Source organism: Propithecus coquereli, unplaced genomic scaffold, assembly GCF_000956105.1.
Source record: "Propithecus coquereli isolate 6110/MARCELLA unplaced genomic scaffold, Pcoq_1.0 Scaffold590, whole genome shotgun sequence".
NCBI lineage: Eukaryota > Metazoa > Chordata > Mammalia > Primates > Indriidae > Propithecus > Propithecus coquereli.
In genome coordinates, this window is record NW_012151841.1 from 95810 (window position 1) to 119283 (window position 23474).

General features: G+C 49.5%; 2 protein-coding genes across 3 annotated transcripts; one reads left to right on the plus strand and one right to left on the minus strand.

The window, feature by feature from the left end:
* Positions 1–7793: 7793 nt before the first annotated feature.
* On the plus strand, positions 7794–18267 carry BLCAP (bladder cancer associated protein). Its single transcript, XM_012658953.1, has 2 exons — positions 7794–7929; positions 16320–18267. Exon 2 carries the CDS (start codon positions 16496–16498, stop codon positions 16757–16759), a length of 264 nt encoding a protein of 87 aa, XP_012514407.1. The 5' UTR covers positions 7794–7929; positions 16320–16495; the 3' UTR covers positions 16760–18267.
* On the minus strand, positions 11962–14412 carry NNAT (neuronatin). 2 transcript variants are annotated; one of them, XM_012658954.1, is made up of 3 exons: positions 14211–14412; positions 13215–13295; positions 11962–12988 (listed from the first exon to the last, which is right to left on the minus strand). In XM_012658954.1, exons 1-3 carry the CDS (start codon positions 14280–14282, stop codon positions 12896–12898), a joined length of 246 nt encoding a protein of 81 aa, XP_012514408.1. In that variant the 5' UTR covers positions 14283–14412; the 3' UTR covers positions 11962–12895. The 2 variants fall into 2 exon arrangements, with proteins under 2 accessions (XP_012514408.1, XP_012514409.1); XM_012658955.1 differs by lacking the exon at positions 13215–13295.
* Positions 18268–23474: the final 5207 nt, after the last annotated feature.

Genomic DNA, 23474 nt, shown 5'->3' on the forward strand with positions numbered 1-23474 from the left:
TTGTTTTGTTGTTTTTTTAGAAACAGTTTGCTCTGTCACCCAGGCTGGAGTGCAGCCCAGGCTGGAGTTCAGTAGCCTAATCATAGCTCACTGAGGCCATGAACTCCTGGCCTCAAGCGATCCTCCTACTCTGGCCTCCCAACGTGCTGGGATTATAGACATGAGCTGCTGCGCCTGGCCTACTTTGTTTTTGTAAAAATTTCTTTGGTTATTTTAGGTCCTTTCCATTTCTGTATAAATTTTAGAATTATTGTATCAACTTCTACAAAAACCTTTTGGAATTTTGCTGGAGATTGTATTTAATTTATAGGTCAATTTGGTGAGAAATAATTTCTTAATGTTGGTTATGCAGTCTATAAACATGGTCTATCTCTCCATTTATTTAGGTCTTCTCTAATTTCTTTCAGCAATGTTTTTAGTGTACAGGTCTTGGACATCTTTTGTTAGATTCATTTCTAATATTTTATTTTTTTGATGCTAGTGTAATGGAATTTCTAAAATTTTATTCCCAATTTTTTGCTGCTGGTATATATGGATTTATTCATTTATTTTTATACAACTTACTTTGTAAATTTAAGAGTATAGCATATTAGAGCATAAGCTTTTCAGTAAGGACAAAGGAACATTTATGATCAATCCAAACATGCCTGTCACCTCAATGCTGCTTAGTTTTGGATGAAGATGAAGTCCTAAGCAAGAAAGTAATAAAATAATTCTAGTTTTTAGATTTTAAAAAAAATCCAGCAATGAGAACCTCTCCTCACATGTATATCCACTCAGAAAGTCCTCGATTCATTCAATAAATATTTACTGAGCACCTATACTATTTCCCCAGGCACTCTGCTAGAAAAAATGGTTACATCAGTGAATGCAACAGGCAAATATCCCAGCCCCCACGGAACTTACGTTGTAGAGGAGAAGACAGACAGTAAACAATAAACACACTAAACTAATTAAATTAATTGCATATGTATTACCAGGCCGTAAGTGCTGCAGGGAAAAAATACAGAGCAGGGTGGGAGGAATCTGAGCGTGGGGGTAGGTCACAGTTTCAAATAGAAGGGTCCAGGTCAGCCGTGTTCAATAGGTCATACTTGAGCAAAGACTTACAAGGTGTGAGGGAGGGAGTCATGCAAATATCTGATGGAAGAGCATTCCAGCAGGGGGAACAGCCAGTGCAAATTCGTAAAGGGGGAGCATGTCTGAAATCTTCAAGGAACAACAGTGAGGCTGGAGTGGTGTAGCGACGAAGTCGGGGGTAGCAGGGAGCCAGCTCCTGGAGAGTTTTATAGGACTTAGGATTTAACTCGGAAGAAGCAGAGGGACATTGAGGATTTTGAGGACAGTATTGACATGATCTAACTTATGTTTAACAAGATTACTCTAGCTGCTGGGTCTTGACCACGGCAGAGCAAGGCTAGAAACAAGGAGGCCAGTAAGGAGGTGTTTGCAATAACCCAGGTGAGAGAGGATGGTACCTTGGACCAGGATATTAGTGGTAGAAACAACGAGAAGTAGCTGGATTCTGAAGATATTTCAAAGGTAGAGTCACAGAGATTGACCAGATGTAGAGAAAGAGGAGTCAGGGATGACTCTAAGGTGTTTCGCCAGAGAAAATGGAAGGATAGCATTGCCATCAACTGACAGGGGAAGGACTTTCAGGTGGAGCAGATTTGGAGGCGGGGGTAAGAGGCAGGGATCAGGATTTCTGTTTTGGATATGTTGGATTTGACATCCAAGCAAAGGTATCCAGTAGGCAGTTGGACATATGAGTCTAGAGTCTAGAAGAGTGATATTAACCCCCTTCTCTGATAGGGGTGGATGCTGAAAACTAATTCCTTATTAAAATGATGCCATGACTTTTGTACAACAAATTTTTGTTTCTGGAAGCCATCAGAAGCAATTTGGAGAATCTGTGCTTCCACAGAGTGTGTCAGGTTATTTGTCAATGTCCAGAAAATGATGGGAGAAAGGTTCTTAGCCAGTCACAGCTGCTTTTCAGCTTGGGAAAATACTTTAAAAGACCTTTTAATTCAATCATTTAAGTGTCTCTTCATTGTGTTCAAAATACTTTCAGTGAGTTCTGCGGTTGAGTTTATAACCTGATCATGAGACCACAAAAAAGGTTTTCAGCGTTTGTCTTATGGTTGACAAAATGTGTGGGATTAGCACTCTTTCTTGTAGGACCCAGGGACTGCGTGGAATCCCAGAGGATGCAAGGGCAGCTACTGCTTCCTGAGTGTTTACTGTGTGCAGTGCCCTGCGTCAATTGCTACATCTGCATAAAAGCAGAGAAGCGTCACAACCATCCCAGGAGGGAAGTAGAAGTATCATGATCAGACCTAGTAGCTGAGGAACCTGATACTCCAAGAGGTAACGTGACTTGTCCAAGGTCACACAGTGCATGCGTGTTGGAGACAGGACCGAAATGTTCTGAAGGACCCCAGAGGTGTCCTTGAATTCAGGCTGCTGAGCTCTGCTGGCTCAATGCAGTGGGGACTGATTCAGAGTTGAGGGGGGTGGAAGCTCCAGCTTCCTACTCTGAGCCTTGGCTGAAGGTTGGGCCATCCAGCACTCCAAGACTTGGAGCCATTCTGGCCTCCTGGGTCTGGCGTCGGGATCCATGTCCCTGCTAGTCTGTAGTCCCCACAGAGCTCAGTGAAGTCGTGGACCCTTTCTGTCTTGCTTACTGCTGTATCTCTAGAGCCTAGCACAGTGCCTGGCTTATGATAGGTGCTCAACGAATGTTTGCTGTAGGGATGGATGAATAAAGGAACGACAGTTGGGACTCTGGAATTTAGGCCTCACAGCTAGTCCTTAGCAGGATCTCATAATCTTCTGGGAAAGACGTTTCTCCCTCCATTCCAAACTCTCCAGTGGAGACAGGGAGGTACTTTACAGATTATCCCAGCACGGGAGTCTGAGGCTCATTTATTCCCCCTAAAATAGCTACAGACTAGAGTTATGTTCTGTATCGGGGCAGGAATATGATTTATCATGCTTTCCCAGGACTCATCCAGAAACCTGGCATAAAAGAATTAAAAAGTCAGACTTCAGGTCCTTGTAGCCTGGGTTCAAATCTGTCTGCTATAAGCTGTGTAGCCTGAGGCAACTGACTCCATCTTTCTGAATTTTTGGTTCCTCTACCATAAAATAAGGATGATAACAGCCTATATTTCATAGGATTACATTAAAATTAGCTAAGACAGTTCATGTAACACTGTCTGGCACATAGTAAGAGCTTAATATATCATTATTTGTATCATTAGTAAATTGATGAAAGATTATTAAGAATAATAAGTTCCCCATATTACCACTAGGTGGCGCCACAGACTTGGCTAAAATAACATTTGCTTTCCCAAATGAAGAAGCCCCAAGAAGTCTGGAACAAAAGGGCCTTAGACTTAGGAAAACTCCCAAGGTCATGAAAGCAGGTCAGAGATTTGAACCCAGTTGTCCTGGAGCTTTATGGGGCATGGTTGGGAGGCGCCTTCCCCACCAGGAGTCCCACAGCACTCCCAGTCCCTTGGATACTTTTATTACCCATTTGTAATAACAAGTAACTATGAGTGCTATGTGACAGGTGCTATTCTAAGCATTTTACAATATGAACTCATTGGCTGGGCACGCTGGGTCACACCTGTAATCCCAGCACTTTGGGAGGCCAAAGCAGGAGGATTGCTTGAGGCCAGGACTTTGAGTCCAGCCTGTGCAACACAGCACACCCTGTCCCTAGAAAAAATTTAAAAATTAGCTGGGTGCGGTGGCACAGTGCTGTAGTCCCAGCTACTCAGGAGGCTGAGGCAAGAGGATCACTGGTGCCCAGGAGTTTGAGGCTGCAGCGAGCTACGATTGTGCCACTGCACTCTAGCCTGACTGTAGAGCAAGATTCTGTCTCAAAAAACAGAACAAAAAAAATGAACTCATTGAATCCCCACAAACAACCATGTGAGGTAGAGTCTAATGTTTTCCCTGCTTTACAGATGGGAAACTGAGGCACAGAGAGGTTTATTAACTTGCTCAAGGACACACAGATAGTAAATGTAGAATAAACCCCAGCACTCTGGCTACAGTCTGTGTTATTCCAGAGCTTACTTCTTTCTTTGATCATGTTGGTAACAATGTTTCTTATTACATTTTAAAACTTTTGATATCACATAGCTTCTTTGGTGTTTTAATAACTAACTACTGGTTCATTACAGGTTGAATTTCCTGAATCTAAGTCTTGGTAAGGAAATAATGCTGATTTTCCAAAAAAAGTAATTGTCAAACAAAGTGATGGTATAGGAAAGTAGGTATTGTGATTTCACAAAACATCGTTCTATTCATAACATAACCATTTCCTGATACTCTATCATTTAGCCCCAAATTTGCCATCCAATTCCAAATGAATTCCATTTGGTTACCAGCTAAATCAGAGGCTTAGGGGACAAATGAGAAAGCTTGGCCTGGCCTTTCAGTCATTCAGTCACCATTCATTTGACAGTTACTGCCTCCGGATTGAACTTTGCCGGTGGAGACAGAAGAGGCCTAAGAGGGATTCAGGAGAAATGAGCAAGATTGGGGGACTGTGGAGCAGGAGAGAGCAGGAGTCATGGGTGACTCTGGGTGTCTGGTGGGTAGGGGCAAGTTGGGGAGGCCTTGGCAGGAAGTTGAGGTCTGCTCAGCAAACGTTTAAGCTAGAAAGACCTTCCAGGTCCCTCAAGTCAGAGCCAGTGTCAGGGTTGTTTCTACCACCTAGAACTGAGCTCGGAGGGCAGAGCAGTCTTGTGGGCAGAGAGAAGCACCAGCGGGGCAGCAGCCGGCTCCATGTGAGTGAGAAGCCCTGGCCTCACCTTCTCCAGCCTTCTGGAGCCCCAAGGGGAAAAGGGTTGGCCACTGAGGTCTTGTCAATGCCCAGACCCGGCATGAAATTACTGGAAGATGATACCCCCCGGCCCCCAAAATGGACTTCCGATCCTTGCTTGGCAGCATACGTCACATGCCATGGGATGATAGGAACCCTTCCTTTCTTTTATATTTCTTGAGGTATAACATAGATAAAGTACATAAAGCCCCCTAGTCTTAAGGCATGGCTTGATGAATTTCTACTCATGTAATCACCAGCCAGATTAAGGTCCAGTCCTTTTCCTGCACCTCAGAAAAGTCCCTCTTTCTCCTTTCTCTACTCCCAACCTGACCCAGGTAATTACTATTTTGATTTCTATCACTATAGAGTAGCTTTGCCTGCCCTTAAACTTCATATGAATGGAATCGCACAGCATGTACTGTTTTCATGTCTGGCTTCTTTTAGTCCACATACCATACGTGAGATTAATTCATAGTGCTACATGTATCCATAGTTCTTTTATATTACTACATGCCACACGGTATTCCATTGGATGAACACGCCACAATTTGTTTATCCATTCTCCTGTTGATGGACATTGAGCTATTTCAAGTTTGAGCTTTGAATAAATCTGCTATGAACATTCTTGCACAAGTCTTGATGTAGACACAGGCACTCATCTCTCTTGGGTAAATTCCTAGGAGGGTAAATTCTAGGTCACAGCACAGGTGTACTGGATTTGGTACTTCCCAATTTATAAATTGCTATTTTCTTAAATAAATTCTTTATGTCTTAAAAAAGTAGCACAGGTGAATGTTTAGATTTAGAAGATACTGCCAGTTTCCCAAAGTGGTTATACCGAGTTCCTGTGCTGTCAGCAGCATGCAAAAATTTTGAGTTGTTCCACATCCTTGCCAGCACTTAGCTCCCTCTCTTTTTCTAAACAAGAGCTTCCACTACAAGACTCCTCTTTCCCTCCAGTGTTAGATACCAGGTGTCCCTAGCATGGATGTGTTGATCCCCTAGTCCGTAAGCAGCAGGATGGTGAGAGGCCACATCCCCAGGCCTGTTTGAGTCTCCGCTAGAGGAGGAATGGACATCTCCTTGACTTGGATGTGACCCCAGGAACTGGGTGGCCATGTTGTGGCCATGAGCATGAAACAAAAAGACAGCAGAGAGATGAAACTAATACGGGTCCTTGACGACATGGCCAAGCCACACCATTCATCTGCCACTGAGTGGCAAGCTACTTATTTTTTAAGCCAATTGATTTAGGGGTTTTGGGTTTTTTTGTTTGTTTGTTTTTTAACTTGCAGCATAGAGTCCACAAACCGTCCTCATTCCCAAACCCAGTGGTGCTCTTCTCCACAGCATCATCCCTGCTGAGCAGTCTACCCCACTGGCCACTGCTTCTCAGTCTCCTTGCCTGGCTCTTCCTCCTCTGCCCACTCTTCTACCATCCCTCCCTTGGGTTCTCATCCGGTGCCATGAGCTGTGTGCTGATGGCACCCACATTTCTATCTCCAGCCCCAGCCTCCCTTCTGAGCTGGGGAGCTCAGCTCATGTAAAACTGTCTATTCGCCCTGTCTGCCTACATGTTGCCCAAGCATGTCAAACTTAACTTCTCAAAGCCAAACTTTTGATCTTCCCTCTCAGTTTGTTCCTCCTTCGGGCTTTCTCATCACCTCGGTCAAGGCCCTTTCACCTCAAAGCTAAATCCCAGCTAGGTGTTATTGCCCATCAGCACTTGCCCAAGTCCAATCTTATGTCCTTTCCTTCTCCACCTCCCCAGGCCACCACCCTGTGTGAGTCACCATGACTTTATGCCTGGACAGCTGTAAAAGCCTCCTAACTAGTCTCCCCACACCCACTGCCAAGTACCTTCCAAGCCATGCAGCCAGGGTGGCCTTTTAAGAAACCCAAATTTGATACCATTGCCCTGATGAAAATGGCTTCCCTTGATTCTTAAGAGAAAAGGCAAATCTATTATGTAGGGCTACCTGCCCTATTCCTTGCTCACCTCTCACCCTCACTCTGCTCCTTCCCACCTCCACATCTGGGACAAGTTGTTCTTTCTGCCTAGAACATTTTCCCTCCTCACTTTTGCCCGGCACAACTCCTAATCGTCCTTGGTTTCTTAGCCTAAATGCCATCTTCCCAGGGAGGCTCCACCTTCACTTCCCACCCCACATTGGGACATCATTAATTTCTCATAACACTCTTTACTGTCCCTCGCAGCCCTTCCCATGATGCATGACTATGTACTGATTTAATTAAAATTATTAGTGATTATTAGACTGGCAGCGCCTTCAGGTCACCCATTCTACTCCCTTGCCTTTAGCACTGCGCTTGCACATAGTAAGCGCCCAAGGAATGTGCTTAATTAGCTAATGAATGAACACGCTGACTCATTCAGTGCCCATAACAACTCAGAGGTCGGCATTTCATCAGACGTCAGGAAGCTGAGAGTAGGGTGGACTTGCTCGCCTAAGGTACAGGGCAAGGGGAGGGGTCAGGATTCTGACCCAAGGCAGGTCCCAAGTTCAGAGCCCCGATCTTTCGCTCCTAGCCTTGGCCCCTTCATGAGAGGGCCAGGGAGGGAGTGGACTTCGAGCCACGGGAAGGTTTTCCCTGCGTTCACGGGCCACCCACGGGACACATCTTGATCCGGGACTCACCGACGCGGGACTAAACTACGCCCGCTCGACTCCCAGTGAGCAAAGATCACAATCTGCTGCATATGCATGAGGGGGTCCATGGGCCCGTGATTCGGGGCTGCCCAGCTGCGCCTGATTAGAAATTATTGGGGTTTGAAGACCTTAGTGCTCCCAGACATTTGTAAAAGTACACAGAAAGTCCTCAGAGGGTCTTCTGTGGCGGATATTAAGGGGCTATAGAGCAAGGGTGACCCTCCCACTTTGGGCTGAGTGATCAGGCGTTGCTGTAGGCAGCCCGATCCCCGAAGGGGTCCTCAGCCGGCTCAACTAGAAGACGAAGGGGGCGTCTCCCCGGCTTCCTGCGGCGTCCGTGGCAAGCAGAGGTGGAGGCAGGCTGCGGCAGCGACGGCTACAGTGGCAGCGGCGCCATGGCAGGGCTCGCAGGTACCGTGGCATCAGCCTGCTGGGGGCGGGATGAGAGGCCCTCAGTGCGGCCGCGCCGCCATGTTGTCCCTTCTGGGTCACCTTAGGCGTCGCCGGGTCCCCACGCTGGGATTTTCCTTCCGCACACACCAGGAGGGGGGAGGGGGAGCACCCCTGTCCGCCGTCAAGTGATTGCCTTGCTTGGCCCTAGCCTGGGCCTTAGGGGTATCTTCCCAGCCCAAGGGGGGGGCACTGGACTCCTAGGTTCTCGCTCCGGCCTCCAAGGTCAGCGCCCTCCCAGAATAAGGCAGGCAGAGCCGGGGGATGCGGGGCTAGGGAGCGCGACCCCCGCCTCTTCGGCCCCGGATCCCATGGCAGGGGACCCACCTTGTGGGAGGCCTGTCGTTGTTGCCACCACTTCAGTTGCATTTTTTAAATCAGAAGGCGTGGGGAAAAGAGTAGAAAAGGGTCTCCCGCCCCGGGTCCCCGCTTCCGTGTCTGGGGTGATAGGTTGACGCTCTGCTTCCAGTCGCGGGCGCTTCTTACTCCCTCTAAGTTTACCTGAAGTCGGGACACCCGTTCCCTTTCCTCCAATATGTGTGGGAAGTGGCCCTCAAGGGCAGCTGAAGGAACGGAATGCCTGGCACACTAATGGCTTGGAAAGGAAGAATGGGGGATGGGGGACGGGGGACAGTAGCTTTTTCCTGCCTTTTCCAAATCTTCCTTAGTTTCCTTCCAGGCCTCCGTGTCCCTTTTCAACGCTAAATGTTGGGAGACTGGGGTCTGTCATAGGAAAGAAACGGCCTTTCTGTTTATAGGTTCGGATCGTCTTTTATCCCCTTCAGGGAACTGGTGTGTTGGGACGGCTTCTCTGCCCTGCCTGACGTGGTCCAACCATCCCGTCAGCCTTCTGGACGGCAACACCAAAGCCGGCAGAAAAAAAAAGTTCCAGCTTAAGTGCCAATGTCAAATGTTAGATCTTGTTTGCTTGTTTGTTTTAAATCAGAGACTAATTAACGTTGAGCAAATCTATTAAAAGATGCCGTCACTGAAATCCTGGTTGGTTTCCAATGACCAGATCAAATCCATATCTGAAATTGGTCTTGTTAGAGTTCCTGCCAAAAACAGTTTAACTTTTATCTGTAATATGTTGTTTGAAAGAGGAATCTGGGTTAGGCTGTTTTTTCTTGTTGCTCTCCTATCTTTGAAACACATGCATTCCATTTCAAGCCTGTCACTGGGTGATATACCAAGGACCATGTGTTGCCTGCCTCTCTGACTTCCTGCTTTGGGAGTGCTCAGGAATCTGGATCCTGCTGGGGTTTGGGCCCTGTGGGAGGGAAAAGGAGGGAAGGGAGGATAAATGAGATCATTCCCAGAGAAGATGGTGACAACATTTCTCTGGGGCATATAGAGGAAGTCAGAGGTCACCAGGGAAAAAGAGACTGTTGTTAGACTACTGTTTTGTGTGTGTGCATGAGTGCACATGTTTAAATCTCTGGGGAAAAAGCTAACTGCAAATTCAGAATCTCCCTTTGGGGTGTTGGCTCCTGAGGAGATACAACGTGTTTTAAAATAGTGAATGGCTCACAGCAAACCTCCCCCATCCAACCCTCCTGTAATAAGCTGTTGCTGGCCCTACAGCTGAAGCTCATGAAACCTGCCTCTACCCCGCCCCAAGAACAGACATCCCTTCCCTCAGTCAAATTCAGATACTCCACAGATAGAGGTAACAGTGTCACATAGCACCCCACCCCTCTGAAGGTTGTGGTACCTAACACCCCACTGCCACCCCTCAACTTAACTTCAATTCTAGGCCAAGAAATTAACATCCTTCTCAGGGATTAGTCCCAAGGTTCTCACCTATTGCTGGATCCCACAAGACCATTCCACGCCCCTCACAAATCATTTGCTCTGTCCTTGGCCTTGTGGAGGCAAAGTCTTGTGAGAGCAGTGGTGGTTTAGGGAAAGGGGACATTTAGTGCTGTGACTAAGGGCTTTGCAATAAAACACTAGTCATTTTCAACACTTCCCATTGCTCTCTTTGAGAATAAAATGTTTTAATGGTATAGCTTGTGGAAAAACTTTATAAACAAGATATGTTTGGACCATTGCACAGGATGGAAAGTGAATGCATGCCTTTTGTCATCTCTGGTGGGTTAAGTTTGTTACCAGAACATGAGGGTTTGGGGGTAGAGGATGAAAGTGGGAAGTGGACATTGCGCATTCAAGCCCAGCCGTGCAAGTGCAGGCCACCAGGGCAGACCTTGCCTGGATTTCTGTCATCTCACCATGCCACACTCAGCCCTGATGGATGGATGGAGGAAAAGGGCTTTGCCAAGATCATCCGAAAAGCTCTGAGACTACCCGCAGCCTGCTGCCTTCTAAGGGGTGGGCACACGGGAAATACCGTGTCCAGAGCACTCAGACTTTCCATGCTGCTTCGGCTGCCTCCTTAAACTCAGCTACCTTGTCACTTGGGCTGATGTTAGAGCATCTGAGGCAGTGGGGCCATGGGCACACCCTTCGAAGGCTCTGAGGGGAGGGTCAGCCTTCATTGAGAACACATGTTGAAATATGTTCACGGTTCTGTGGGTTTAGTGTGGAAAAACCACAGAAACTCCCAGTCTTGAGGCCTGCCAAGATATGGGCTTCAGAAGGGAGGGATTGTGGGCATTGCCTGCTGATGAGTCAGTCTGGGGCAAAAGGAGACCTGCCTCACCTTCAGGCTATGGTAGCAGCTGTAGCCACACAGCCTAAGGAAGATGGAGTCTCAGATTGCACATCCTATCCAAGTCCTGATGAGTCCTGGTTGCCACTTGGACAACAGAGTGTTTCTAGTATGTTGGGGTTCCCTGGGATTCTAGAGGCCCTCTTACCGAGGGGAACTGAAGGTGAGGGGTGGAGGGTGACCTGTCTGGGTTCCTTAAGTTTATTGATGGCAAAACCAAGACCAGAACCAAGATCTGCACCCGTACCCCCATAATTCTCTGATGCTGAACGAAGTTGTAGGTGCCTTCAGGTGCTGGTGACTGGGCTGAGACACTTAAGAGGCTTAAGGGAGGGAAATATGATCGGGCTCAAGGGGGCAAGGTACTTCATGCTCCAGAAGTGTTTGTGACAACTGTGACTAAGGGATTTGAGGAAATGGCAGGAAGAGAGATTTATGGCCCTCCAACTGCCTCCCTTGGTGTTGATCCAGGAACAGGTGCGTAGTGACAGGGACACATAAAGCCAGAGACAAGGCTGAACAGGCGGCAGGGCCATTTGGTGAGAGTCAGCTGACCCCATGTAAGAAGAGCCCCACCTCACTGAGGAGTGGGAGAGGGAAGAGAAGTCTGAAGCCGAGCAGCCAGCCCACCACCCGCCCTGACGTGATGGCAGGGGAGAGCCCAGGGCCAGGGACCTGGTAAGCGTCCGTAAGAATAAGGAGGCTAGTGCTGAGAAAAGCAAGGACCCAGTAATGGGAGAGAGGTTTACGGGGCAGGGTGGGGCCAGGCAGGTTGCCCTTGGAGTGGCTTGATGTGGGCCCTGGAGTGTTAAGGTGGATGGAGGAGGTGCCACACCACACCTCTTATCCCATGCCCATTGTCGAGGCCAGTGTCCACCCTGCCCATTACTCATTTCCTTGGGGCTCTTGGATGGAGACCTGGAGTAAGGCTTTGTGCTCTGAAATCACCCCCTGGGGTCCCTAGTCCTCCATTTTGAGGGCTATTCCCACCATTTTACCTCTCCTCCCATCTTTCCCATGATTATCTGCCGTGTCCCCTATCCCAGGACCACAAGTGAAGGCACCCACCCATTTGGGGAAGGGGAAGTAATCCCTTATTCCGGGACAAGTGAAGTTGTCAGCTTTTCTTTTTGGGGAGGGGGAAATGGTCCTTTATCTCAGGACAGCATTGAGATGGGGCTGGGTGTGTTAGGAGCCCACTTTATTCCAATTCCCCCCCCATTTCCTCCCTCCCCCAAGTAGTGTGCCTACTCCACAATGGGCACATCAGCCCAGTCGTAGAAGTGTGTGTTGATGCCACAAAAGAAGCCACAAGAGACAACTTTTTGGTGCGCCTCCACCACCCCGCAGGGTCCTGGGACACTGTGCGAGATGGGGGAGGTACTTTTTTTTATTTTTTCCAGAGGCGGTCCCTGTCCTCCAGGAGCTTACAGTCTAGCTGGGGAGACACAACTAAAGCACACCTAAACAATTATTACAATTAGCGATTACCACAATATTGACCACAACTGCGTGAGACCAAGGAAAGCAAGATCAGTGAGGGGCCGGGGGCTCGGAGAAGGCGTTTTAGTTTTAGTAAAGATGGGATTCATTTACTGGTTGGATAGGTCCGAATCAAGTGACACATCTCTTTGGGGTGGGGTGGGCTTGGGAAGCAATGAGGGGGATAGGAGGATTGAGGGAGCATAGGCAGCAAGGTTGGAATGCATGTGCTGTAGGCAAGGGACAGTGAGAGGGCCCCACTCCATTTCTTACCCCTCCTCCCCCCTCACCCACGCCCTCCAGTCCCGCCACACAGGCACGCCGTTGGTGTTCTCTGCTGCACCGAGATTCAGGGCTTTGGCTGGCGATGTCGGAATGTCCATTCTGCTGGCTGGTGTGGTGTTTGGATCTCTGTGGTGCGGCCTGCTGGCATGGCCGTGGCTGCCGGGCTGGGATGGTGCTGTCCCGACTTGGTCCAGATCAGAATGTGGTGCCTATGCGCGGATCTCAGGGATTTGCTCCCCCATTCCCCCTCCTCCCCCACCATGCCCCGCAGTGGGATGAGGCAAAGGGGTTGGGAAGGGATCTGGTATTGTCGTCATTGTCGGTACTGCTTCTCCGGAGGCCTACCGGCCCCTCACTGACCTCGCCAAGTGCTCCTCTGGCAAGGGAACACAGGGGACCCCCCATTCCTGTGCGGCACTGGCTCCCATGCTAGCTGAGATACACAGGAGCATCTGATGATGCGGCCGCCCAGGGGTGGGAGCTGGGACCTCAGTTGGGGGCTCGCTGCCTGCGCTCCCCCAACACGTGCCGCCCGGTCCGCGACACGGTGTACGCCAGCTTCTGCAGGGAGTACCTGAACACCTGTGTGAGAAACCCAGGACCCGCCCTTAGTAAAGAGCACCCGCAGCGTGTCTGCGAGCTGCTGTGCCCGCCCCTGCCCCGCCCCCTGCCCCGCCCGCCTGTCCAGCGTGGGCTGGAGAGGCGGGCGCGAGCACAGCTTGTCCACGAGTCAGGGCAGCTGGAGCTTTTCCAACTGTGCTGAGCGCTGCATGGTGGCAAGCTGATTGGACCCACAACTTAGGTATACCTCACTTCTCGCAATGGGCTGTGTCCCTGGAGGATTTCGAAAAGCGAATCCTACCCAGTAAATGCAGCATTCCAGGAACACCTTGAAGGAAATATGCGATTCCTTTGGCAAAGGATTCCTTTAGCAGGGAATTTTTCCTGCAAAGGGAGCTTTTAGGGTAAATGATTTTATGGGCAAAGCGCTTTCTTCTGATTTCTTTTTACACAAAGCGCTTTTGCTTCTATTTGATTTTGCTTTACCATAAAGCGATTTTTCCTTTTTTGGAAGCGCTTTTTTCCCCTTCCATTTTTCCTGTGAAGGGCTTTTTCCTCTAATTGTTTTCTTCAAAGTGTTTTTCTCCAATTCATTTTTTTAGGTCCTTTGTCTAATTTTTTCCTGCAATGCGCTTTTTATTTAATGCGTTTTTCTACCAAGTGCTTTTGTCTGATTTATTTTCCTGCAATGCGCATTTTTCTTTTTATTAATTTTTCCTCTAATTCGTTGTGGGGTTTGAGAAGTGATTTTTATTTTTTTCTGAGAAGTGCCTTTTTCGAACTTATTTTTTGCCCCACCCCCGCAAGCATTTTATATATATATATATATATATGTATATTTTTTAAGAAAATTTCCCCGCAATGCGCAATTTTTTAAGGCAGAAAATTTTTGCTCTACGAGCTGTAAAGTCTCGAAACAGAAGCGCCCCGCCTCCCTCCCAGGGTCGAGTCTGGGTGTAGCGGGTTTTTCTTACCGCGTAGGTCGCTAAAAGCCTCGGTTGATCGTCCGCAGCGGTCGCCCGCCGCGCCCCGAGTCTTTGTTCCCAGCCGGGCGCGGGCGCACAGTTCTGCGCTAAGAGGACGGCGCAGGGAATGGACTGGGGACGCGCGGTGCCGGCGGCGGCACTTGGGCGGGCAGGGATCGCGGCAATCGGAATAGGAGGCGGCAATCGCGACGCGGGCTTGCGGGTTCAGGGGACACGCGCTGGGAACCATCTCCCACCCGGAACCCCAGCACACTTACCTGCAGCAGCACGCGGAAGATGTACCATCCGATGATGAGCAGCTCAGCCGAGGCTGCCGCCACTGCCGCCATGGTTCCGAAGAGTGCTGGGTGGGTGGTCGAGAGCGAGGGTTCGCCGAGGTCTGCTCGCCTCTCGGAGTCCGCTGTAGGGCGCACTGCCGCAGCTGCGGCGGCCGCGCCTTAAGTAGCCGCCCGCCACCTAAGTGCGCATGCGCGCTTGGCGGGGGCTTCGTGAGGAGGGGTGACTGGGGGCGATCCTCATTCGCCAGGAGAGGAAAAAAATAATCCATCTGCTCTTTCCGCACCGACCCCCGCCTCCTGAGTTCCATCTTAGCCCCCTTCCAGAAGATTCCACCGTGCTCGCTTTTGAATTTTCGTGTAAAATGAAAGGGTACCGTTACTCTGGGTAGAGCGTAGGGCTAGGGTAGGGGATGCAAACCTCTCGATGCTGCGCCCTTCTCTCTGAGCCCTGGCCTGCACGTTTGAGCCTAATCTCCGCTGCTGCCCTATACCCCACTTTAGGCATGGGTGGAAAACTGAAGTTAGGGAGGGATTGTCTGCCATGTAGAGAAAAAACGGTGCCCCTTTCAGGAGGCTTGGCATCACGGGCCCGTGCTCATCACTGTTCCTAATATTCAACGTGTGAGTTTTAAGCCCAGGTCCTCTCTGCTTCATTAGAGTCCCTGAGCGCGAAACGCTTCTCTGATTCTTGGCATCCCGCTTCTTGCGGTGGGAGGAGATCACGATCTGCAGGCGAGGTGGCTACTGTGGGGAGCTGAGCCAGGACACTGCGCTCTAGGCGCAAAAGCTGTCATCTCCGAGTATCTACTCTGGAAGGGATGCGGGAAGGATCCGCGCACTTTCTGTGCGCGGGAGGAATGAGCTTTTTTAGAAGTAGTCGGAATGCGTCGGGGATAGTTTTCGGCGGAACAGGTTGTTTCAACCTCTGTCTTCTGCTCCCCTCCCCCAGGCCTGGCAGGTCTGCCCTGGCCAGTGGGGTGCTTTGTACCTGCCCCTTGCGCTGAGCGGCTGGAGCGAGGAGCGGGGTTTCGCTCCCGCTGCGGGAGGATCGTGGCTACCGCAAGCGCTGTTTCCAGGCGAGGCGGGTCCGTTTCGGAGCGCCGGTCTTACGGATCCCTGGCGGATCGCGATCGCGGGTTTTCCAGGCAGGAAGACCCAAACGCCGTTTCTGAGCGCGGCCCTCGGCATACCAGTGGCCCGCCACGCACCTCTCTCTAGCAAGCTGCCTGACACAGGAGCCAACTGGCATTTACCCTTATGTGGATAGAAAATTAATTTTGATTAAAAGCTCATGGAGGTCAGGTTCTATACAGTGCCAGCACAGATGGAAGTGTAATGATCCAAGCGAGTTCAGTTTGGATGAAGTGGCATAGTGATTTTTCTCTGCATTGACTTTCGAAGAAGTTGGCTGGTTTTGGCAAAATGACGCCGGATTACTTGAAAAAAAAGCAAGCTCGGCCTAGGGTGCCATCTTAAAACAAAGTATTTGGTGGTGCTGCCGCCGCTTGCAGCTTCCTAGAGATCCTTTGCCTGTACTGGGGGCCCGCAGTGCGCCGCTAACTGCTTCAACTCGCCACTCGTTGCCTGAGCACCTACTGCCGCGAGAGATAATAGATACAGAACCCTGTCCTTACCACATGGGGGCACAGCACAGAGCCCATGGCCGTTCTGTGGCAACCACAGGGCGGTATTGTGAGGTCTGGGCCCCGTGAGGACGGGCCGCAGCCCCAGGAGGCGATACATGATCTCTGCTGGGCAGAGCCCAGGCAAAGCCAGTCCACTGTACAGACCGTGCCAGAGAGCCCTCTCCCCGAGCCCCCAGTAGAAGCCCAGGGGAGACATCCCAGGAGGCTTCCTGAACTGGTGACTTGGAGAGGAGTGGAACTTCCATGGGTGGGCAGGGAGGAAAGGGCATTCACATTTACTATTGTTAACCATGATCCATCTTCCCAAATAAGTATACATTCTGTTCCTGTTTTTTTTTTTTTTTTCCCAAATAAGTATACATTCTGTTCCTGTTTTTTTTTTTTTTTTGTCTGTCTGTCTGTCTGTCCTTTGTGTGTTTGTTGTGTTGACTTTTCTCTTCAGGATCCCTGCTGCCTTGGTGATCCCGGGCTGACAGCCAGAGAGCACAGCGGCTCAGCTCCTGCAGAGTGAGGGTTGAAGAAAGCGGAGGGCAGCCGCCTGCGCCCGCTGGCTCGCATTAGGTCGGTTCCTGCAGCGGTGCTTGGCAGCCTTGGCGAAGGCCCTGCCCAGCAGAGATCATGTATTGCCTCCAGTGGCTGCTGCCTGTCCTCCTCATCCCCAAGCCCCTCAACCCCGCCCTGTGGTTTAGCCACTCCATGTTCATGGGCTTCTACCTGCTCAGCTTCCTCCTGGAGCGGAAGCCTTGCACAATTTGTGCCTTGGTTTTCCTGGCAGCCCTGTTCCTCATCTGCTATAGCTGCTGGGGAAACTGTTTCCTGTACCACTGCTCTGATTCCCCGCTTCCAGAATCGGCGCATGACCCTGGTGTTGTGGGCACCTAACAGCCCACTCTGTTAGCTTTCCAAGGAAGCAGAAGACGGGAGGGGAGGCATTGACATAGGTCATAAAGCATTGGAGTTTCAAATCCCGCAGCCTCGCGGGTGCCACATTCCTGATGGCGCCTTTTTGGCCTGTGATGTTTTATCCTTATAATGTGAATAATGGCACTGACCGGTGCTTTTATTGTAGAGTCCTGTAGTCATGGGTGGTCTTGTGGTTGTGTGTGTTCTGTCTCCATCTTGGTCCTGGCTTGTAGGATGGCCACCCCCCTCGCCTCATTATGGTGAGGAGTCTGCACCCATCCTCGTCAACTGCCCCAGAGTAACCTAGGCAGATAAAATGCCAGTCTCATTGTCACCTCTGTGACCCCTCCTTGTCAGGGTCTCCTTCCTTCCCAGAATATTAGTGACTCCTTGTCCCTCTCCCGGTTTTCCTTCTCTTCTACCCCTTTCCTTTTGGGGGGAGCGCCTGTCTAAGACAGGGCTCATTTTTGCACTTATCTCGAATTTGAAGAGATTGCTGACGCCCAAGAGCCTCGCTTTTTCATGCCTGTTTTCTTGTTCAGCAGGCTAGACAGAAAAATGTCTTGACTGTTGTTCACAAATCTCCCAATATTTTCTCTCCTTCATTTTTAAGAAAGGAAGCAACAGATAGATGTTGCTCTTTCACCTTCTGTCTGGGCTCCTGCTTGCTGGCCCAGCCCCACTTCCTTTGCCCTTCCTCCTGTCTTTCTTAACTGTCCCAAGGAAGGGGGCCTCATTGTGTCTCCCGTGCATGCTCTGCGGGATTGAAGTATGGTGTGTTCACGTAGATCTAGCAGTCCCCAGCTGAGTGAATGGGAGAGTACTTGGGTGTTTCATAACAGCCATTAGGCCCTTGATAGGTGTTTAGATATTTTTTGATGTGCCCTGTGTGTATGTGTATGTGTGTATGTATGTACAAATATATGTGTGTATATTCCTTTTAAAGAAGCTTTATCAAGTGTATTCTGATTTTGAGGTTTAGCAGTAGCTAGCTATATATAGTAGGTGCCGCTACAGTTTTTATTTAGCATGAGGATTGCAGAGTGACCAGCACACTGGATTCCGAGGTGGTTCAGACAAGACAGAGGGGAGCAGTGGTCATCGTCCTCCCGCCAGGAGCTTCTCCGTTCCTGCGCATATAGACTGTGCATTATGAAGAATACACAGGAAGACTTTGTGACTGTCACTTGCTTCTTTTTCTGCGCTTCAGTAACAGTGTTGGCAAACGAGACTTTCTCCTGGCCCTGCCCACTGGGGATCAGCATGGTTGTCCTTCCAGTCTGAACCATCCATCTCTCTTTTGCCTGAGGGGAGAGGGAGGTGGGCCAGGCAGAGAAGAGAACTGGAGGCAGTCCATCTAGGGAATGGGACTGTGAGACTGCAAGGCCACACTTGTGAAATGTTTGGACTGCTGTTCTAGAGCTTTTCTTTCTGGTGTGTTCGTTGCACAGCTGTTTGAAATGTTTAATAAAGCTTTATAAACTTTACTTTGTGTTTTTATGTGGCTGCAGTCCATTTGGGTCCTGGTGTTGGATTTCTGAGTTAGTAGGGGGCAGGGGGACGCATGGAGGGGCTGAGTCCTTGGCGCCAGAGTACCGTAGCCCGAAAATTTGATCTGCTCTCTGGAGAGCAGATGGTGGGGTTAGGGGAGAGGGAGCAGGGGGCAGCCCAGGCGGTGAACAGGAGGGAGTCTGAAAGTTTTCAGAGATGAGACATTTGTGTTTCTCAGCTCCTGTGGCTTCTCGCCTGAAATTGTTTCCCTCCATAGGAGATTTGAGTAACCGATCCCTTGACAAACAACTTAAGACAGCTGGAGCTCTAATCATCAAGGATTTTTATGGTGCTGCTTTTGAAGTAAAAATAAAGTGAAACCCCTTATGACATTTCAAGTGGAAAAAGAAATAAGACTGGCTGTCCAACCAGCGGACTTAAAGCGATGGCTAGAAGTGCAAGAGTGGTTTGGTTCCATGTCTAGATGTGCTCGGGCTCCATGGCCATGACCTTTGAGACAGAGGGCTAGCTTGTCAGGGGCTGTGCTGGGTGTGCACTTCTGAATCTCTCTTCCTTTCTTCTAGAAAGCATAGTGGGAACACTGCCTGTTCGAGGCATGGGGCTCTTGTTAGGATTTATGGAGATAACAGTTGTGAAGGGCTTTGGTAATTTCATAATAGATCACCTGTTTTACCTACCTCGATTTTTAAATTATTGCTGTAAAGTTGTGTGTGGTTTTCTCCTGCTCTTTTAAATCTCTCCATCGTCACTTCATGCCTTTTTTCTTTTCTAGCGTTGCTTATTGATGCTTTTCTTTTCTTGATCAAAACTTGCCAAAGATTTGTGTATTTTAGAAGTATTTTGAAAGAACCCAACTTTTATTGATCATGTCTGCTGGATATTTTTCCTATTTGATTCCTTTGTGCTTTTGTCTCTGAATTCTTCTTTTCTGGGTTTCTGGATACATTTTGTGGTTCTGCAAAGTCTTGACAAGCTAACGAGTCATCCACATGGGAAGGATGGTTTATTCAACAAACATTGTACTGTACAATGTACCCTGTCTTAGGCTTGCTGGGGATTTCAGGGGCAAGACCCAGGCCTGACTCTCCAGGAGCTCAGGATTCTAGCCTAGTGGGAAGACTTAACAAAATAGACAACTGCAAATTCCAAAAACAAAACAAACAAACAAAAAAGGCTTTTGTGTTCCTCCTCTCCTGTGGAGGCACCTGGATGATAAATGAAGCCAAGATTATTGCTTATTTTGCTCTCCCTCAGAAAGCAGCTCTCTGTTTTAGGTCAAGAGGGCCTACGAGTCACAAACAGGCCTCCCTCTGAAAGATCTGTGGCCCTTTCCAGCAGGGAGCCTGCACCCCCCACCCCAAGGTGACTGCCAAATCAGCATTCTGTATGCCTAACAATGCTTCCGGCCTAGCAGAGCACCCTGCCCCCTGAACTGCCTTTCAAGAAAATGAAAAGTAGATACCTCTTTGGGAAAGGAGGAGGAGCACCAGGCCTTAGAAAAACCACACTCTGCGATTCCATTGGTCACTGCGGCTCCTAGCATGAAATGGTTGCCCACATGGTACCTAGTTACCACAAGACCTTGGGAGGCCTAGGTCTGGGCTTCTTTAGGAACTGGTCCATGCTCTGCTCTGGGCCTCAGTTTCCTTATAGGTAAAATGTGTTTGGAGCAAACAGTTTTCCCAGCCCTAATATCCTGGGAGTTCTTTCTCCCAGGGTCTTAGGGTCCTCTTGGACCCACTTGAGAAAGGCACCAGAGTTCTGAGTAGGTGGCTGTGCACTTTCAGGCTAGTCTGCATGTGCTTTGTGCTTAGTGTACCATGCGAGCCCAGATACTGCCCCTGTCAGGAAGCTTTCCTGGATTTCTTCCTTTTCCCTGGAGATCCACTTGCCTAGGGCACTTCACCCAGCCTTCTGCTGAGTGCTATTGTTAGACAGGCTTCCTCTTCCTTTAGTGACTGAGTTCCTAGATGGTGTGGCCCATGAGGGCTCCCCCTGCCTCCCAAGGGGGCCTACATTATTAATCATTCCACCAATATTTGTCAGAATCCCAGGCAAGACTAGGCCTTGGGACTACACAGTGGACAAAGTGGACAGTCCTTGCTAATGGGAAAGGGGATGACACTGAGCATCCCAGGGATATACAACTATGAACTGTGGCAGGTGCTGGAAGAGAGAGTCTAAGAGGGGATCTAATGCAGGCTGGGGAGGATCGAAATTCGGGTGGAGACCTAAAGGATGAGTATAAATGTTTGAGCAGTGAAGTAATAAATGAGATGTTATTTTTTACCATCTAATCAAGCATCCCTGTGCTTACAGATAAGGAGACTGGGCCCAAAGTAAAATCAAAGACCACCAGTATCTGGCTGTCCTAGAATCAGAACCCAAAAAGGCTTTTTGGGTCAGTCTGCTTAAAGCTAGAGAACTATTGGGAGATACCAAGGGAGTCTAAAGCTGAAATGCTGGTGGCAGACCCCAAAGTTCAGTTCTGAGAATTATTCAGTTTTCAACTGACTAGGAACCATCACAAACAAGGATCTGATGGGATTGGGGGGTGACCCAGTCAGAACAGCATTGAAGGTGGGATTCTTTCAGCAGGAAAAGGACAGCGTTTGAGTGGTAAGTAGCAGGGCCATAGAGAAGGCTGCCGCCCCGTCTAGATCACTGAGAATGGGAGAAGTGGGTCTAAGGAGTGACCAAGTGAGGAAGGGATGGCAGGAGACAGAGTGGGCTGGGGAGGGAGGAGGCAGTGAGAGATGACAGAAGGAAAGCCAATTCCTGTTGAGTAGTGACAGGAAAGGAGGCCAGAGAAGGGTTGTCGCCTATGTCCATTCTGTTGGCAGAGCCAGAACCAGCCTCCTAGCATCCAGTGCAAAACTCACTCCCCACCCCACCAAAACGTCACTGCTCTGAGAAGAGGAAAGAACTAAGAAGTGTTCTCCTCAGCAGGTGATGGGAGATGATCCTGACTGAGGGGCTTGTCCATCCTCAGCCCAGCAAGCCCCGCTCCCCAGTGTCTTTCTGAAAGCCCCAGGAAGGACAGAGTTTGGTCTGCCAGGCTGCAGGTTCAGGGGAAGGGGGAGTTAAATATGTTGAGCAAAACTTCAGTCGTAGAGCAGGCTCAAGGTGAAGAACAGAAGCAGCTGGCTAAGCAGCAGCTGAAGGCCTCAGGCTGAAGCCTTGGTCTCCCTTTGGGATATTGGGAAAGAGACTCAAGCCTTGGGTGGGAGATAGACTTGAAGGACCAAAGAACCCTGATGCGAGGCTTCAGGGAGCCCCAGGACTCATGCCCTTCCTTTGCGACTACACCTCCCTGAACCTCAGTTTCCTCGCTGTAAAATGGATACCATGCCACCCACCATAGCATCTGCCTCAAAGCAGAGTCTCCACATATGTTATTTCTTCTGTTCTGTGGCCCCTACCACCAGCCCTTACTGGGCTCAGGCCTCTTGGGATGTGCTCTGATCCTCCACTCTCCCACTCATTCATTCGTGGGAGGAGCATTTGCCAGGCTCCTTGCCAAGCTCTTCAATGCTGGTGCACAATAAGACCAGGCCCTCCTTGAGGAGCTCAGATCAGTAGGAGGGAGGGCATCAAGGCAGTCTTGTAGGCAGATAATTACAATACCGGGTCGTTAGGGCTTTAGTGGAGTTAGGCAGAGAGATTGCGTGGGAGACCATATGTCAATACCTCAGTGTGAAGTCCCTTAATTATTTTTCACATTCTCTGGAAAGACAATATCCTAAAAAGGAAAACGCCAAGACATAGATTTTTCCTGGGACGCCAAAGTCCTGGGTTTCAGTCCCCACTTGGCCACCAGCTTTCCCAGTGACCCTCATGGATTTCTCTCTCAGAGTAATCCCTGCCAGTCCAGCCTCCTCTCCACGAGGATCAGAGCAGGGATAACTTTGAGAGCACTTTGTCACATATGGGTTGAACATGACCCTTCTCCAAAGACTAATCCTCTGAGTGGTTCTGGCCTCTCACTTCTTTTCCTGGGTAGCTTGTAGAGAACTTGCACTTGGACAGCTTACCACCTCCTCCAAAGTGAAACCCTTTGCCAATCCCCTGTCCCACACTGGTAGAGGCAGCCCTCCAAGGAGGGGGCAGGGAGGCAGGAGCTAAAGCCCTGGGCCTCATTCCCACCCCTTCCCGTGTGACTTGCTCTTCTCTACTTACTCTCCTGTAGGCCTCTGTTTCCCCATTTGTAATCCAAGGATGGGGCTGGCCCAGGAAGTCTTTAACATTTCCAAAGCCATCTTCTGTGCAGCATCAGTGAACTTGATCCTTGTTACCCCAATCTTAGAGATATTGGTTAAAAGAAAGAAAGAAAATGTGTTAAGACAATTACGTATTTAATCAAAGGATCTTTTGCATTAAAAAATAAGCTTTAAATCTCTTGGGTGTAGAATTGTCAAGGATCTTAGCTTAGAGCCAAGACAGACATGGAAGGGTCTATGAGGGAGGAAGACAGACAAAGCCCTTCAGTGGTTCCCTGTTGCCTGTGTTCCTAACTCGTTAGCTTGGCCATCAAGGCTCTGCACAAGCCCTGAGGATAGGGGCTTAGTCTCTGTCCCTTGGCCGGGCACAGAACCTGCCTGACCAGGCCTGGTATTGTACATAGTACCTGCTGGTTGGCTGGCCTGGTGGGTAGATGGATGGATGGTTCAATCAATCAATTGCTAGACTCCCTAAGGAATTCGGTGGCCCAGTCTTTCCTAGAAGGAAGGGAATTCAGTTTGCCTCCCAAGTCTCTTGGCACCTCTGAAGTGACAGAGATTATTTTCCAGCCTCCAGACTAGTATTTTGAACAAAGATATGTGAGAAGAAGCTTGTAAAAGGCTCCACAACCTGGCATCCTGCCTGTGGCGACAGTCCACGTGTAGTTTGGGAGTAGCCCGGCCAGGTCGTAGACACCCTGTTAAGACATGGATGTAGGTGGGCTCTTGATCACTTGTGAGCTGAGGGGATTCCGCCTTCTCCCCTCTCCCTACCTGTCCCCCACCCCAACCCCATTTGTGGGACTTCCCAAACATCCCTGCACACTGGCAGGCAGGTGAGCTGGTAGCATTGCAGTGCATGGACCACGGCACGAGATTTAAAGTTTCACAGAGAGCCAACCAAAGCTCTGCTGGGAGGTTCTCTGACTTACCCGAAGGTTCACAGCTAGGCCAGGCCAGCC